This window comes from Aquarana catesbeiana, linkage group LG03 (genome assembly GCF_042186555.1).
Source record: "Aquarana catesbeiana isolate 2022-GZ linkage group LG03, ASM4218655v1, whole genome shotgun sequence".
Classification (NCBI taxonomy): domain Eukaryota; kingdom Metazoa; phylum Chordata; class Amphibia; order Anura; family Ranidae; genus Aquarana; species Aquarana catesbeiana.
In genome coordinates, this window is record NC_133326.1 from 707,478,609 (window position 1) to 707,493,384 (window position 14,776).

Here is a 14,776-nt window from a genome sequence, read left to right on the forward strand (position 1 = left end):
GAACTCAGCACAGGGATGGTGGGAACCCCTCATAATGGGCACAGCAGGTGTACAGATCTGGGAACTCAGCACAGGGATGGTGGGAACCCCTCATAATGGGCACATCAGGTGTACAGATCTAGGAACTCAGCACAGGGATGGTGGGAACCCCTCATAATGGGCACATCAGGTGTACAGACCTGGGAACTCAGCACAGGGATGGTGGGAACCCCTCATAATGGGCACAGCAGGTGTACAGATCTGGGAACTCAGCACAGGGATGGTGGGAACCCCTCATAATGGGCACAGCAGGTGTACAGACCTGGGAACTCAGCACAGGGATGGTGGGAACCCTCATAATGGGCACAGCAGGTGTACAGACCTGGGAACTCAGCACAGGGATGGTGGGAACCCCTCATAATGGGCACAGCAGGTGTACAGATCTGGGAACTCTGCGCAGGGACGGTGGGAACCTCTCATAATGGGCACAGCAGGTGTACAGACCTGGGAACTCAGCACAGGGATGGTGGGAACCCCTCATAATGGGCACATCAGGTGTACAGACCTGGGTCCTGACACTTACCCACAAAGCCAGGGTCTTGTCTTCTGCTCTTGGTGTAGAGTGTAAGTCCGGTTTCCGCTTGTCCTTTAAACAAACCACAAATGAGATTTACACCTAGATATCTAAACATATACCGCAGTGCTGTACAGAGATCACTGAACCAGTCACATCAGTCTCTGAACCAAAGGAGCTTACACTCTAATGTTCGCCCACAGTCACACAATTGTATCACCTTCTACACACCCACAGTATTGGGGGGGGTAAAGAATTCTCACCTGAGGGGTGACGGTCATAATCAGCCCAGTGTCAGACTTGGCATCCTCCTCTTCCTCGTTTGTACTGCTGTCTATGAAGTCCGTGTGCTCGTTATCTGCGTCTGGTGGGAAGAGAGGACAACCAGATATTGTCAGAAATCTGGACCCTTTTATTTCATTACAACAAGACAGAGTAAAAGTACAAACAAGAAAGTCAAACTCTACTCCCCCTTATGCATCTGATCCAAAATGTAAAGTGTCACTAAACTCGTATCATAAAATACCGATCAATAAATGGTGTATTACATGCTGTTCATACTCACTCAGTCACTATGGGATTCGTTTTTTTTTTTTTTTTTTTTTCTGCAAAAAGTCTGATCTTGCTGCTCTCTATCGCCCTCTTCTGTTCATGTCACCACTGCAGTTGGGAATTTTGTAGAGCAGTGTTGGCAGCTCTGCACATGCTCAGTTCTCAGTGAGTTTCTATGCTGAGCATTTCCTCCCCAATCACATCAATCACATCTGAGCAGCTCATATGACTATAAAGTCACACATGTGGGAGTATACACAGTAGTAAAGGAAAGCCCACTCCCATCCTCCCTCCCTACATGTCCACTAGCCAGATAAAACACAATTAGGGCGGATATTACATGTAGATTAATGGAGGCTTCACCTGCCTCTTGTTCTAAGACACAGGCTGGAGGGGCGCGAAACAGAATCTGCCCACACCCACGTTATTGCCAAAAAAATAATAAAGCTTTCATTTCAAATACATATATTTGTATGATGATTTAAAACGGTTTATTGATATTAATTATTTTTACTGTGTATTCCAAAGGCTGCTTTGTTTTTTTTAATTTTATTTTGAACATGTGACCAGCAGCAGAGGACTAGAAGCTCCCCATGCCTGTGTTTCCCTGCAGACAGGCTGGGAGAGAGCTGGGTCATGTGACAGCTGTATATCGAATATGGAAAAAAGGTACTTAGATTTTATTATTTATTTTTTTTTCCAACACCTTCCCGCCCGGCCTATAGCAGATTGATGGCTGGGTGAGACTTTCCTCCTGATTGGACATCATATGACGTCCTCTCAGAAGACGACACGCATCGGCGCAATCCGTCACCGACGGCATCCACCGGGCACATCGATGTCTGATCACTATACCAGCCTGCTGCCAGTATCATGTGATCGCCATGACCAATCACAGCAGATCACATGACAGTTGTAAACAATGGATGCCTTCCTTTCATGCCCTCCATTGTATACAAATTGTGTTGCTAGCTGTGATTGGTCACAGCGACCACATGGTACAGACAGGGCCAATCACAGCCCATCTGTACTATGTGATTAGCTTTGGCCATTTACAATAATAACAAAAAAAAAAAATATGACACTGAATCAATCAGTTTCATTCAGTAAAAATGGTTACTTATACCAATGAAATTCGTTGGTATAAGCGATCATAACGTGTAAAAAAAAAAAAAAAAATCCTGATCACTTCTCTAGAGTAGTAAAGGTTCCATACTGTACTGCACTATTGACAATATGTTGTAAAAAAAAAAAAAAATTCACAACTTGTAAAACACATCTGATTATATATATATATATATATATATATATATATATATATATATATTTATGAAGCACAATTATTTATTTGCAAAATTGTATTTGTTTATATAGCCAAAAAAAAATAAATCCATGGCACATCCATGATGCCAATCTCTTGTTCCACCACATCCCTATGGTGTTCTATTGGATGAGATGTGGTGAGTGTGGAGGCCATTGGAGTACAGGGACCTCATTGTCCAGTGGTGAGATGATTGGATCTTTGTGACATGGTGCATTATCCTGCTGGAAGGAGCCATCAGAAGATGGGGACACTGTAGTCATAAAGGGATGGACATGGTCAGCAACAATACTCAGGTAGGCTGTGGGTGTAAATGATGCTCAATTGGTACTAAGGGCTCAAAATGTGCCAAGAACCCCCCCTCCCCCCCCCACACCATTACACCACCAACAGTCTGGATCCATGCTTTCATGTTTAGGCCAAATTCTGACCTGACCATCTGAATGTCGCAGCTGAAATCGAGACTCATCAGACCAGGCAACGTTTATCCAATCTTCTATTGTCCAATTTTGGTGAGCCTGTGCAAATTGTAGCCTCAGATTCCTGTTCTTAGCTGACAGGAGTGGCACCCGGTGTGGTCTTCTGCTGCTGTAGCCTATCTTCTTCAAGGTTGGATGTGTTGTGTGTTCAGAGATGATATTCTGCATAGCTTGGGTGTAACGAGGGGTTAATTGAGTTACTGTTGCTTTTCTATCATCTGGAACCAGTCTGCCCATTCTCCTCTGACCTCAACAAGGTATTTTCCTCCACACAACTGCCGCTCACTGGATATTTTCTCTTTTTTCCCCACCATTCTCTGTAAACCCCGAGAGATGATTGTGTGTGAAAATCCCAGAAATACTCAGACCAGCCCATCTGCCACCAACAACCATGCCACGTTCAAAGTCACTTAAATCCCCTTTCTTCCCCATTCTAAAGCTTGGTTTGAACTTCAGCTAGTCGTCTTCACCACGTCTATATGTCTAAGTGCATTGAGTTGCTGCCGTGTGATTGGCTGATTAGCATTTTGTATTACCAAGCAATTGAACAGGTGTACCTAATAAAGTGGCCCAGTGACCGTAGGTACGATCTGACACTTCATGATGCCTACACTGTGCAGTGCTGGTTTTAATACAACACCGGGTTACCGGGACAAATTTTGTAATTTTCTTCACACATTAAAATCTGCATTTTGTGCCATTTCACGAGTGTGCGCAATTTTAAAGTGTAACGTGTTAGGTATCCATTTACTCGGTGTAACATCCATCATCTTTCACATTATACAAAAAAATTGGGCAAACTTTAGTTTTTTTTTCCTAAATAAAAAAACAAAAAAACAAAAAAAGTTTGAAAAATTCCTGCGCGAGTACCGCAACGACCGCCATTTTATTCCCTAGGATCTCTGCTAGAAAAATATATGTAATGTTTGCAGGTTCTGAGTAATTTTCTAGCAAAAATAATGATTAAAAAAAAAATTTTTTACATGTAGGAGAGGAGTGCCAGAATTGGCCCGGTATGGAGGTGGTTAAAAATTGGGCACACCTGCGGAATTGCAAAAAAAAAAAAAAATATATATATATTCTGTGAACTATGGCCCTAGAATTATTGCTCTCAGTCAGACATTCACTAGGATAGCTCATGTGTTGTACAATTGATGTTTACATACACATACAGCATAGTCTTATATTGAGTGTGTATTATGGGGGTGCTTTAAATTTTCTTTATATTTATTTGATATAATTTTTGTTACACTTTTTATTTTTTTTTTTAAATTTATTGCCATCATAAGGGGCTAACAAGCCCCCTATGTAATAGCATGGGCTGGTGACAGGTCCTCTTTAAGGAGACACTGGAGTCTATTAGAAGACAGATTGGGTTTGAATAGCTGCATCCTCAGCTACACAAGTCAAGGAATGGACACTTGTGACCCTGGTAGTGCTGTAATACATATCACTTCCGGGGTCATTATTCGCCAGCTGTATCACGTGGTCCAAGGATCCCGGGATAAATAAGAGAACTCGGGAAACACACGAAGCTGCTGCTGGCAGGGAGGCACTTAGAGAGCCCAATAAAAGTGATCAGAAAGCCCTTTGTCAGCTCTGAAAGTGATTGTAACGTCTTGTTTTTTTTAAAAAAAACAAAACATTTTATACTTACCTGCTCAGTTGCAGGGGTTTTATACAGAGCAGCTTGGATTTTTCCTCTTATCAGGTCCCTCTTCGCTGCTCCTCCCTCCTGTGGAGTGCACCCACTACAAGCAGCTTGCTATGGAGGCACCCGAGCCGAGCTGCAGCTGTGTGTCCATTCAGACACGGAGCTGAGGTTCAGCCCCCCTCCTCTCTACTGATTGGCTAACTGACTTTGATTGACAGCAGCAGAAGCCTAGGGCGACTGGACTTTGGGGGGCTCCTCTGCATGGTTCAGGGCGACTCATCTTTGGGGGGCAATTCTGCATGGCGCAGGGAGACATCTTTGGGGGGCTCCTCTGCATGGTGACTCGTCTTTTGGAGGCTCCTCTGCATGGCGCAGGGTGACTTGTCTTTGGGGGGCTCCTCTGCATGGCGCAGGGTGACTTGTCTTTGGGGGGCTCCTCTGCATGGCGCAGGGTGACTTGTCTTTGGGGGGCTCCTCTGCATGGCGCAGGGTGACTCGTCTTTGGGGGGCTCCTCTGCATGGCGCAGGGTGACTCATCTTTGGGGGGCTCCTCTGCATGGCGCAGGGTGACTCGTCTTTGGGGGGCTCCTCTGCATGGCGCAGGGTGACTCGTCTTTGGGGGGCTCCTCTGCATGGCGCAGGGTGACTCGTCTTTGGGGGGCTCCTCTGCATGGCGCAGGGTGACTCGTCTTTGGGGGGCTCCTCTGCATGGCGCAGGGTGACTCGTCTTTGGGGGGCTCCTCTGCATGGCGCAGGGTGACTCGTCTTTGGGGGGCTCCTCTGCATGGCGCAGGGTGACTCGTCTTTGGGGGGCTCCTCTGCATGGCGCAGGGTGACTCGTCTTTGGGGGGCTCCTCTGCATGGCGCAGGGTGACTCGTCTTTGGGGGGCTCCTCTGCATGGCGCAGGGTGACTCGTCTTTGGGGGGCTCCTCTGCATGGCGCAGGGTGACTCGTCTTTGGGGGGCTCCTCTGCATGGCGCAGGGTGACTCGTCTTTGGGGGGCTCCTCTGCATGGCGCAGGGTGACTCGTCTTTGGGGGGCTCCTCTGCATGGCGCAGGGTGACTCGTCTTTGGGGGGCTCCTCTGCATGGCGCAGGGTGACTCGTCTTTGGGGGGCTCCTCTGCATGGTGCAGGGTGACTCGTCTTTGGGGGGCTCCTCTGCATGGTGACTCGTCTTTGGGAGGCTCCTCTGCATGGCGCAGGGTGACTCGTCTTTGGGGGGCTCCTCTGCATGGCGCAGGGTGACTCGTCTTTGGGGGGCTCCTCTGCATGGCGCAGGGTGACTCGTCTTTGGGGGGCTCCTCTGCATGGCGCAGGGTGACTCGTCTTTGGGGGGCTCCTCTGCATGGCGCAGGGTGACTCGTCTTTGGGGGGCTCCTCTGCATGGCGCAGGGTGACTCGTCTTTGGGGGGCTCCTCTGCATGGCGCAGGGTGACTCGTCTTTGGGGGGCTCCTCTGCATGGTGCAGGGTGACTTGTCTTTGGGGGGCTCCTTTGCGCGGCTAAAGAACCTCACAGGATTGCTGGTTTTGCTTTGCAAATATGATCTCCTTGAAGGACTCTGAAGAGCGAGTTAGACTGCTACTTTATTATCAGATAAAATACAGAGAAAGTCATTGTTCCGGGTCTGCTGGTAGCGGTGTCCTGGGAAATAAAGCTGCACATTCCTCTGTAGATGTAGTGACCTCGATATCTCACCATACTAGGCTCAGGGGAAGGTAAATCCACCTCCAGATTAAATGGAGCAATGCTTGGGAAGGCCCCACAAATAACATCACTGCTAACCAACCACATGATGTACTGAACACGGGGGAACAACAAGGAGCAAATTGTGACCATGCCTTAGAAGTCCCAAACCAGATCACAGGCGAATAGCACATACACATACCGCAGAGGTGGCTGGAACAATTCTAGAACTATGGTGAGAAATCTGGCTGGTGGTTTCCAAGGAATATAAAAAGGACAGTGGATGACCCATAACACCGGACCCCATCCATAACTGAAATAGAACTACTGGGTGAGATGTTCTCTTAAAGGGACAGAGAATAGAATAGATGGTATCCGGACACTTACCTGTTCCATTCACCTTCTCTCTGAGCAGTTTGGTATCTCGGCCCAAACCAGCGACTCTGAAGGAGAGATCCGACATCTCATCTGCAGACTGAGAGAAACACATCCATGTAAATCCCCCAATACAATGTACTCAAATCACAGATCAACTAAAGGGAACCTGTTACTGGAACCATTCATAGCTACTCCACCCCCAATGATAGCCCACCTACTCCACCCCCCCAATGATAGCCCACCTACTCCACCCCCCCAATGATAGCCCGCCTACTCCACCCCCCCAATGATAGCCCGCCTACTCCACCCCCCACAATGATAGCCCGCCTACTCCACCCCCCCAATGATAGCCCACCTACTCCACCCCCCCAATGATAGCCCACCTACTCCACCCCCCCAATGATAGCCCGCCTACTCCACCCCCCACAATGATAGCCCACCTACTCCACCCCCCCAATGATAGCCCGCCTACTCCACCCCCCACAATGATAGCCCACCTACTCCACCCCCCAATGATAGTCCCCACCTTATACCCCCCAATGATAGCCCACCTACTCCACCCCCAATGATAGTCCCCACCTTATACCCCCCAATGACACCTCACCTACTCCACCCCCACCTACAGCCCACCTACTCCACCCCCCAATGATACCTCACCTACACCTACTCCACTCCCCCCAATGACATTCCACCTACACCTACTCCACCCATGACATTTCCCCCCCCCCCAATTGACAGCCCACCTACTCCACCCCCCAACGACAGCCCACCTACTCCACCCCCCAACGACAGCCCACCTACTCCACCCCCCAACGACAGCCCACCTACTCCACCCCCCACAATGACATCCCACCTACTCCACCTGCAGTGTTAATTTAGTCGACTAAAACGTCTAAATGAATACTATTTTAGTTGACTAAAATACTACTAAGAACAACTGAGATGACTAAAATACGACTAAAACTAAAACTGCAATTACTGAAATGTACTGGAGATTTTAGTTGACTAAATACGAAAAACAATTGCAGAAGACTAAAATGCCATTTTAGTCCTAAGACTAAAATTAACACTGTCCACCCCCCCGCAATGACATCCCACCTACTCTACCCCCCCAATGACATCCCACCTACTCCAACCCCCCCCCCCGCAATGACATCCCACCTACTCCAACCCCCCCCCCCCCACAATGACATCCCACCTACTCTACCCCCCCGCAATGACATCCCACCTACTCCACCCCCCCCTGCAATGACATCCCATCTACTCCAACACCCCCCCGGCAATGACATCCCACCTACTCTACCCCCCCAAAGACATCCCACCTACTCTACCCCCCCAAAGACATCCCACCTACTCTACCCCCCCAAAGACATCCCACCTACTCCACCCCCCCCAGCAATGACATCCCACCTACTCCACCCCCCCCAGCAATGACATCCCACCTACTCCACCCCCCCCAGCAATGACATCCCACCTACTCCACCCCCCCCAGCAATGACATCCCACCTACTCCACCCCCCCCAGCAATGACATCCCACCTACTCCACCCCCCCCAGCAATGACATCCCACCTACTCTACCCCCCCCAGCAATGACATCCCACCTACTCCACCCCCCCCAGCAATGACATCCCACCTACTCCACCCCCCCCAGCAATGACATCCCACCTACTCCACCCCCCCCCAGCAATGACATCCCACCTACTCCACCCCCCGCAATGACATCCCACCTACTCCACCCCCCCCAGCAATGACATCCCACCTACTCCACCCCCCACAATGACATCCCACCTACTCCACCCCCCGCAATGACATCCCACCTACTCCACCCCCCACAATGACATCTCACCTACTCCACCCCCCCCAGCAATGACATCCCGTAATAATGCCCCATACATGCATCCCTATTTTGTGACGGGGGCAAGCTCAATCTTGTGTCTCCAGGAATGCGACCACAGGGACACCAACCACTCTCAGCTACACAGTGACACGCGATCACATGACCCAGATGCCCATGCGTGTTTTCTTTAGCTTCACCATTACGGGGTTAAGGTTGGGTGTCAGAACCAATACCGGAGTCAGACTTTTTTTTTTTTTTTTTTTTAAGGATGTACAGTCTAAACAAAGGACTAGTTTAGTATAAACTAGTATAACTAGTAAAACTAGTATAGTTTCTGATGACATCTGTAAATATAACCCAATGATGATATCTTGGTTTCTAGGAGGGTTTCTGGAGTGGAAAGGCAGCTAATTTAAAAACAAACACCCAAAGAGATTGGTTTCTGCATCGATCCAGCTCTAAAGAGTCCCTGTCACCAGATCAGATATTCCAACAACAATCTTCCCATAAGATCATACATACATTTTGTGTATGCTATTTACCTGTCCTCCCCTTGTGTAGACATCCATTCCTTACTTGCAGGAGAATTTGGCTACTCCAAGAGTCATTTCTCTAGCACAGCCCTTCCCTTCCTTCCAGTCATAGTCCTCATCTTGGGAGTGTAATTATTGTCTGTGCTGGCCCAGCTCTTCCTCCCCTCACCTACCTACATAACCTTTTATGCGCCTTCTAGAGCAGCCTCTCAAATTTTTTCAACATGGAGGAACCCTTGAAATAATTTTTCAGTCTCAGGGAACCCCTGCTAACAATGACTATATCTACAACCCATGATACATTAGTGTGATGGCCAGTGGGAAGAATTCCCCATTTACAGATAGCTAGAAAGATCAATGGTGTCAGTGGGAACTTATCTGAGAGACAGAAATTGCTCAAGGAACCCCTAACACCCTCTAGAGTAAGGGTGTCAAACTCAAATTCAGGGGCCGCATAAGCGGTATGTTTGCCCTCAAAGGACCAGTTTTATCTGGGGTGCAGAGTTCAAGATTATGCAATGCACAGAGTGCAGGGTTTAACCACTTCAGCCCCGGAAGGATTTACCCCCTTCCTGACCAGAGCACTTTTTACAATTCGGCACTGCGTCGCTTTAACTGCTAATTGCGCGGTCATGCAATGCTCTACCCAAACGAAATTTGCGTCCTTTTCTTCCCACAAATAGAGCTTTCTTTTGATGGTATTTGATCACCTCTGCCGTTTTTATTTTTTGCGCTATAAACGGAAAAAGACTGAAAATTTTGAAAAAAAATGATATTTTCTACTTTTTGTTATAAAAAAAAATCCAATAAACTAAATTTTAGTCATACATTTAGGCCAAAATGTATTCGGCCACATGTCTTTGGTAAAAAAAATGTCAATAAGCGTATATTTATTGGTTTACGCAAAAGTTATAGCGCCTACAAACTAGGGTACATTTTCTGGAATTTACACAGCTTTTAGTTTATGACTGCCTATGTCATTTCTTGAGGTGCTAAAATGGCAGGGCAGTACAAACCCCCCCCAAATGACCCCATTTTGGAAAGTAGACACCCCAAGGAAATTGCTGAGAGGCATGTTGAGCCCATTGAATATTTATTTTTTTTGTCCCAAGTGATTGAATAATGACAAAAAAAAAAAAAAAAAAAATTTACAAAAAGTTGTCACTAAATGATATATTGCTCACATAGGCCATGGGCATATGTGGAATTGCACCCCAAAATACATTCAGCTGCTTCTCCTGAGTACGGGGATACCACATGTGTGGCACTTTTTGGGAGCCTAGCCGCGTACGGGGCCCCGAAAACCCAGCACCACCTTCAGGATTTCTAAGGGCATACATTTTTGATTTCACTCCTCACTACCTATCACAGTTTTGAAGGCCATAAAATGCCAAGATGGCACAAAACCCCTCCCAAATGACCCCATTTTGGAAAGTAGACACCCCAAGCTATTTGCTGAGAGGCATGGTGAGTATTTTGCAGCTCTCATTTGTTTTTGAAAATGAAGAAAGACCAGAAAAAAAATTTTTTTTTTTTCTTTTTTCAATTTTCAAAACCTTGTGACAAAAAGTGAGGTCTGCAAAATACTCACTATACCTCTCAGCAAATAGCTTGGGGTGTCTACTTTCCAAAATGGGGTCATTTGGGGGGGGTTTGTGCCACCTGGGCTTTCCATGGCCTCCGAAACTGTGATAGGCAGTGAAGAGTGAAATCAAAAATTTACGGCCTTAGAAAGCCTGAAGGCGGTTCTTGGTTTTCGGGGTCCCGTACGCGGCTAGGCTCCCAAAAAGTCCCACACATGTGGTATCCCCGTACTCAGGAGAAGCAACAGAATTTATTTTGGGGTGTAATTTCACATATTCCCATGGCATGTTTGAGCAATATAACATTTAGTGACAACTTTGTGCAAAAAAAAAAAAAAAAAAATTGTCTCTTTCCCGCAACTTGTGTCACAATATAAAATATTCCATGGACTCAACATGCCTCTCAGCAAATAGCTTGGGGTGTCTACTTTCCAAAATGGGGTCATTTGGGGGGGTTTGAACTGTCCTGGCATTTTATGCACAACATTTAGAAGCTTATGTCACACATCACCCACTCTTCTAACCACTTGAAGACAAAGCCCTTTCTGACACTTTTTGATTACATGAAAAAATTATTTTTTTTTGCAAGAAAATTACTTTGAACCCCCACACATTATATATTATTTTAAAGCAAATGCCCTACAGATTAAAATGGTGGGTGTTTCATTTTTTTTTTCACACAGTAATTGCGCAGCGATTTTTCAAACGCATTTTTTGTGGAAAAAACACACTTTTTTAAATTTTAATGCACTAAAACACACTATATTGCCCAAATGTTTGATGAAATAAAAAAGATGATCTTAGGCCGAGTACATGGATACCAAACATGACATGCTTTACAATTGCGCACAAACGTGCAGTGGCAACAAAATTAATACATTTTTAAAAGCCTTTAAAAGCCTTTACAGGTTACCACTTTAGATTTACAGAGGAGGTCTACTGCTAAAATTACTGCCCTCGATCTGACCTTTGCGGTGATACCTCACATGCATGGTGCAATTGCTGTTTACATTTGACGCCAGACCGACGCTTGCGTTCGCCTTAGCGCGAGAGCAGGGGGGACAGGGGTGCTTTTTTTTTTTTTTTTTTCTTTATTATTTTTTTGCTTTTTTATCTTATTTTTAAACTGTTCCTTTCATATTTTTTTTTAAATCATTTTTATTGTTATCTCAGGGAATGTAAATATCCCCTATGATAGCAATAGGTAGTGACAGGTACTCTTTTTTGAAAAAATTGGGGTCTATTAGACCCTAGATTTCTCCTCTGCCCTCAAAGCATCTGACCACACCAAGATCGGTGTGATAAAATGCTTTCCTAATTTCCCAATGGCGCTGTTTACATCCGGCGAAATCTAAGTCATAAAATGCTCGTAGCTTCCGGTTTCTTAGGCCATAGAGATGTTTGGAGCCACTCTGGTCTCTGATCAGCTCTATGGTCAGCTGGCTGAATCACCGGCTGCATTCTCAGGTTCCCTGTTGAGACAGGAGAGCCAGAGAAAAACACGGAAGACGGTGGGGGGGGGGGGGGGGGGGCATTCCCTCCCACTGCTTGTAAAAGCAGTCTAGAGGCTAATTAGCCACTAGGATTGCTTTTACATGAAAGCCGACCGCTGGCTGAAAAGAATGATACCAAGATGATACCTAAACCTGCAGGCATCATTCTGGTATAACCACTCAAAGTCGTGAATGGCGTACCTGAAGACAAAAAAATGGTTAACAATAAAGCACAGTAAACGGTAAAGTATAAAAAATTGCATACCTGAAAAACAAACATGATAAAACATAATAACAATAAAACATTGCAGAATAGAATACAGTAAAAAAGAGCAGAACACCAGAGAGAGAATAGAGAGAGAGAGAACAATAAAACGACAACTATTTTTTTTTATTTTTGTTTGTGTTTTTTTTTTTTTTTTTTACACTTTTTTTTTGTAACTGTAACTTTTATAACTGTAACCGGTTCCAGGTTCGGGTCTCTCAAAATGCGATGGCATCTTGGGAGACCCTGTGAAAGTGTGTCCTAGTCTGTGCAATGCTGTACCCTACGCTAATACTCAACTAGTGAATGGTAGCGTTCAAAACATTCACCAATGCAAAGACCAGGATTGTCAGGACAGGAGGGACAATAATAGCGGGTGTCACGTCTATATACGCGCTTGCTGCAGACACGACATCTTTTTTGGGGGGGTTCGTTGGGTAGGGGTACTCGGGAGGACATATAAATGCCTCTCATGCAGCCGACTGCATTTGGTTGGGGATGTGAATGGGGGAAGTACGGGCGCTGCAGAAGCGGTGGGTTCCCAATTAGGATTGGCGAATGCAGCAGGAAGGGCATTATGGGCACGACGGGCCTGTGTTTGTCTTTTTGGTGGCAGCGGGACACTACTTGTGCTTGCCACCTCACCAGCTTGAACTGCACTTATGGGACTCGCCACGTCACCAAGTGTTACTGCAGTGCTGGTATGACTACGACCGGGGTGTACTAGGCCGCTGGTGCTTGCCAGTTCACCAAAACGCTACAAAAAAAAGTGACAGTGATCGATCGATACTGCACTTGGGTGGGCTGGGCTGGGCCGGGCGGAGGGGCAAAACACAGGTGCTAGCAGGTATCTGGGCTGATCCCACTAACACTGCGTTTTTGGGAACCCTAAACTGCTGGGGACGCTAGTATAGATCTGATCGGATCAGAGATTGATCTGTTCAGATACTATACCACTAAGGGAGGTGTACGGTGCGTGCGTGGGTGTTAGTGGTACTGGCGCTAATCTGACGCTGCTTGGGGCTGGTGCTTGCCAGTTCACCAAAATGCTACCAAAAAAACTGTTAGCGATCGCAGGGATCAGGCCTGACTCTGCGAACGCTGCAGTTATGCGTTTAGTGTTTTGTGACAGTGATCGATCGATACTGCACTTGGGTGGGCTGGGCGGAGGGGCAAAACGCAGGTGCTAGCAGGTATCTGGGCTGATCCCGCTAACACTGTGTTTTTGGGAACCCTAAACTGCTGGGGACGCTAGTATAGATCTGATCGGATCAGATATTGATGTGTTCAGATACTATACCACTAAGGGAGGTGTACGGTGCGTGTACGGTGCGTGCGTGGGTGTTCGCGGTACTGGCGCTAATCTGACGCTGCCTGGGGCGACGCATATCACCGCCGGGCGATCAGGGGGCTAAACCTTTATTCGGTAATAAACGGCGGGTGCCCTGACACTAAAAAAAATAAACGAACTAACCAGCGTCACCCGTAACGGTTATACGGTGATCAGTGGTGAAAGGGTTAACTAGGGGGCAATCAAGGGGTTAAAACATTTATTCGGTAGTATATGGGGGTCCCTGTCGCTATAAAACGCTGACAGCGAACCTAAATATTTACGTTCCTAACTAGCGTCACCAGCGACACTAATACAGCGATCAGAAAAATGATCGCTTAGCGACACTGGTGACAGGGGGTGATCAAGGGGTTAAAACTTTATTAGGGGGGGTTAGGGGGGTACCCTAGACCTACAGGGGGCTAATACTAACTGTCCTACCACTGCTAACTGTCACAAACTGACACTATGCAGTAATCAGGAAAAAAACAAAACAAAACAAAAAAACCTGCTTGGTGTCAGTTTGTGACGGGGGGGGGGGGGGTGATTGGGGGGGGATCGGGGGGCGATCGGGGGGGGATCGGGGGTGTAAAGTATGCCTGGCATGTTCTACTGTGTTGTGTGTGTGTTGGTGCACTTACATGTCTTCTCTCCTCGGTGCTGGAACGGAAACTGGCCAGCCGAGGAGAGATGACATCACATCCTCTGCCTCTGTGTACTATACAGAGGCAGGGGATGTTTCTCATTGGCTGGGAGCGATCGCGAGGGGGGGGCCACGATCGGATGGTCTCCCCCTCGTCTCTCAACTCTCCCAGCCAAACGCCGACCGCCGATGGCACCGGGGGGGGGGTCCGATCGGACCCCCCGCCCGCGGGAAGGCAATCACGTACCAGGTACGTGATTTTGCCTGCCCGTGCCGCTCTGCTCACGTATATATGCGTGAGGCGGTCGGCAAGTGGTTAAGGGTGTGCTATGTACATACGGCATAGCTCAGGATTACGCTACACACAGAGTGCAGAGTGCAGGGGCGTGCTATGTGCAGAGTCCAGGGGCGTGCTATGTGCAGAGTCCAGGGTTTAGGATTACGCTACACACAGAGTGCAGAGTTCA

General features: G+C 47.2%; 1 protein-coding gene across 1 annotated transcript in view; it reads right to left on the reverse strand.

Moving 5' to 3' along the window:
* Positions 1 to 570: 570 nt before the first annotated feature.
* Positions 571 to 14,776, reverse strand: part of LOC141133618 (leucine-rich repeat and calponin homology domain-containing protein 4-like) — a gene marked incomplete at its 3' end in the record, with an annotated part of 82,754 nt that continues 68,548 nt past the window's right edge. Inside the window, 3 exon segments of the mRNA XM_073623096.1 lie at positions 571 to 625; positions 817 to 917; positions 6,634 to 6,721. Of these exon segments, the coding sequence (XP_073479197.1) occupies positions 571 to 625; positions 817 to 917; positions 6,634 to 6,721 (244 nt within the window).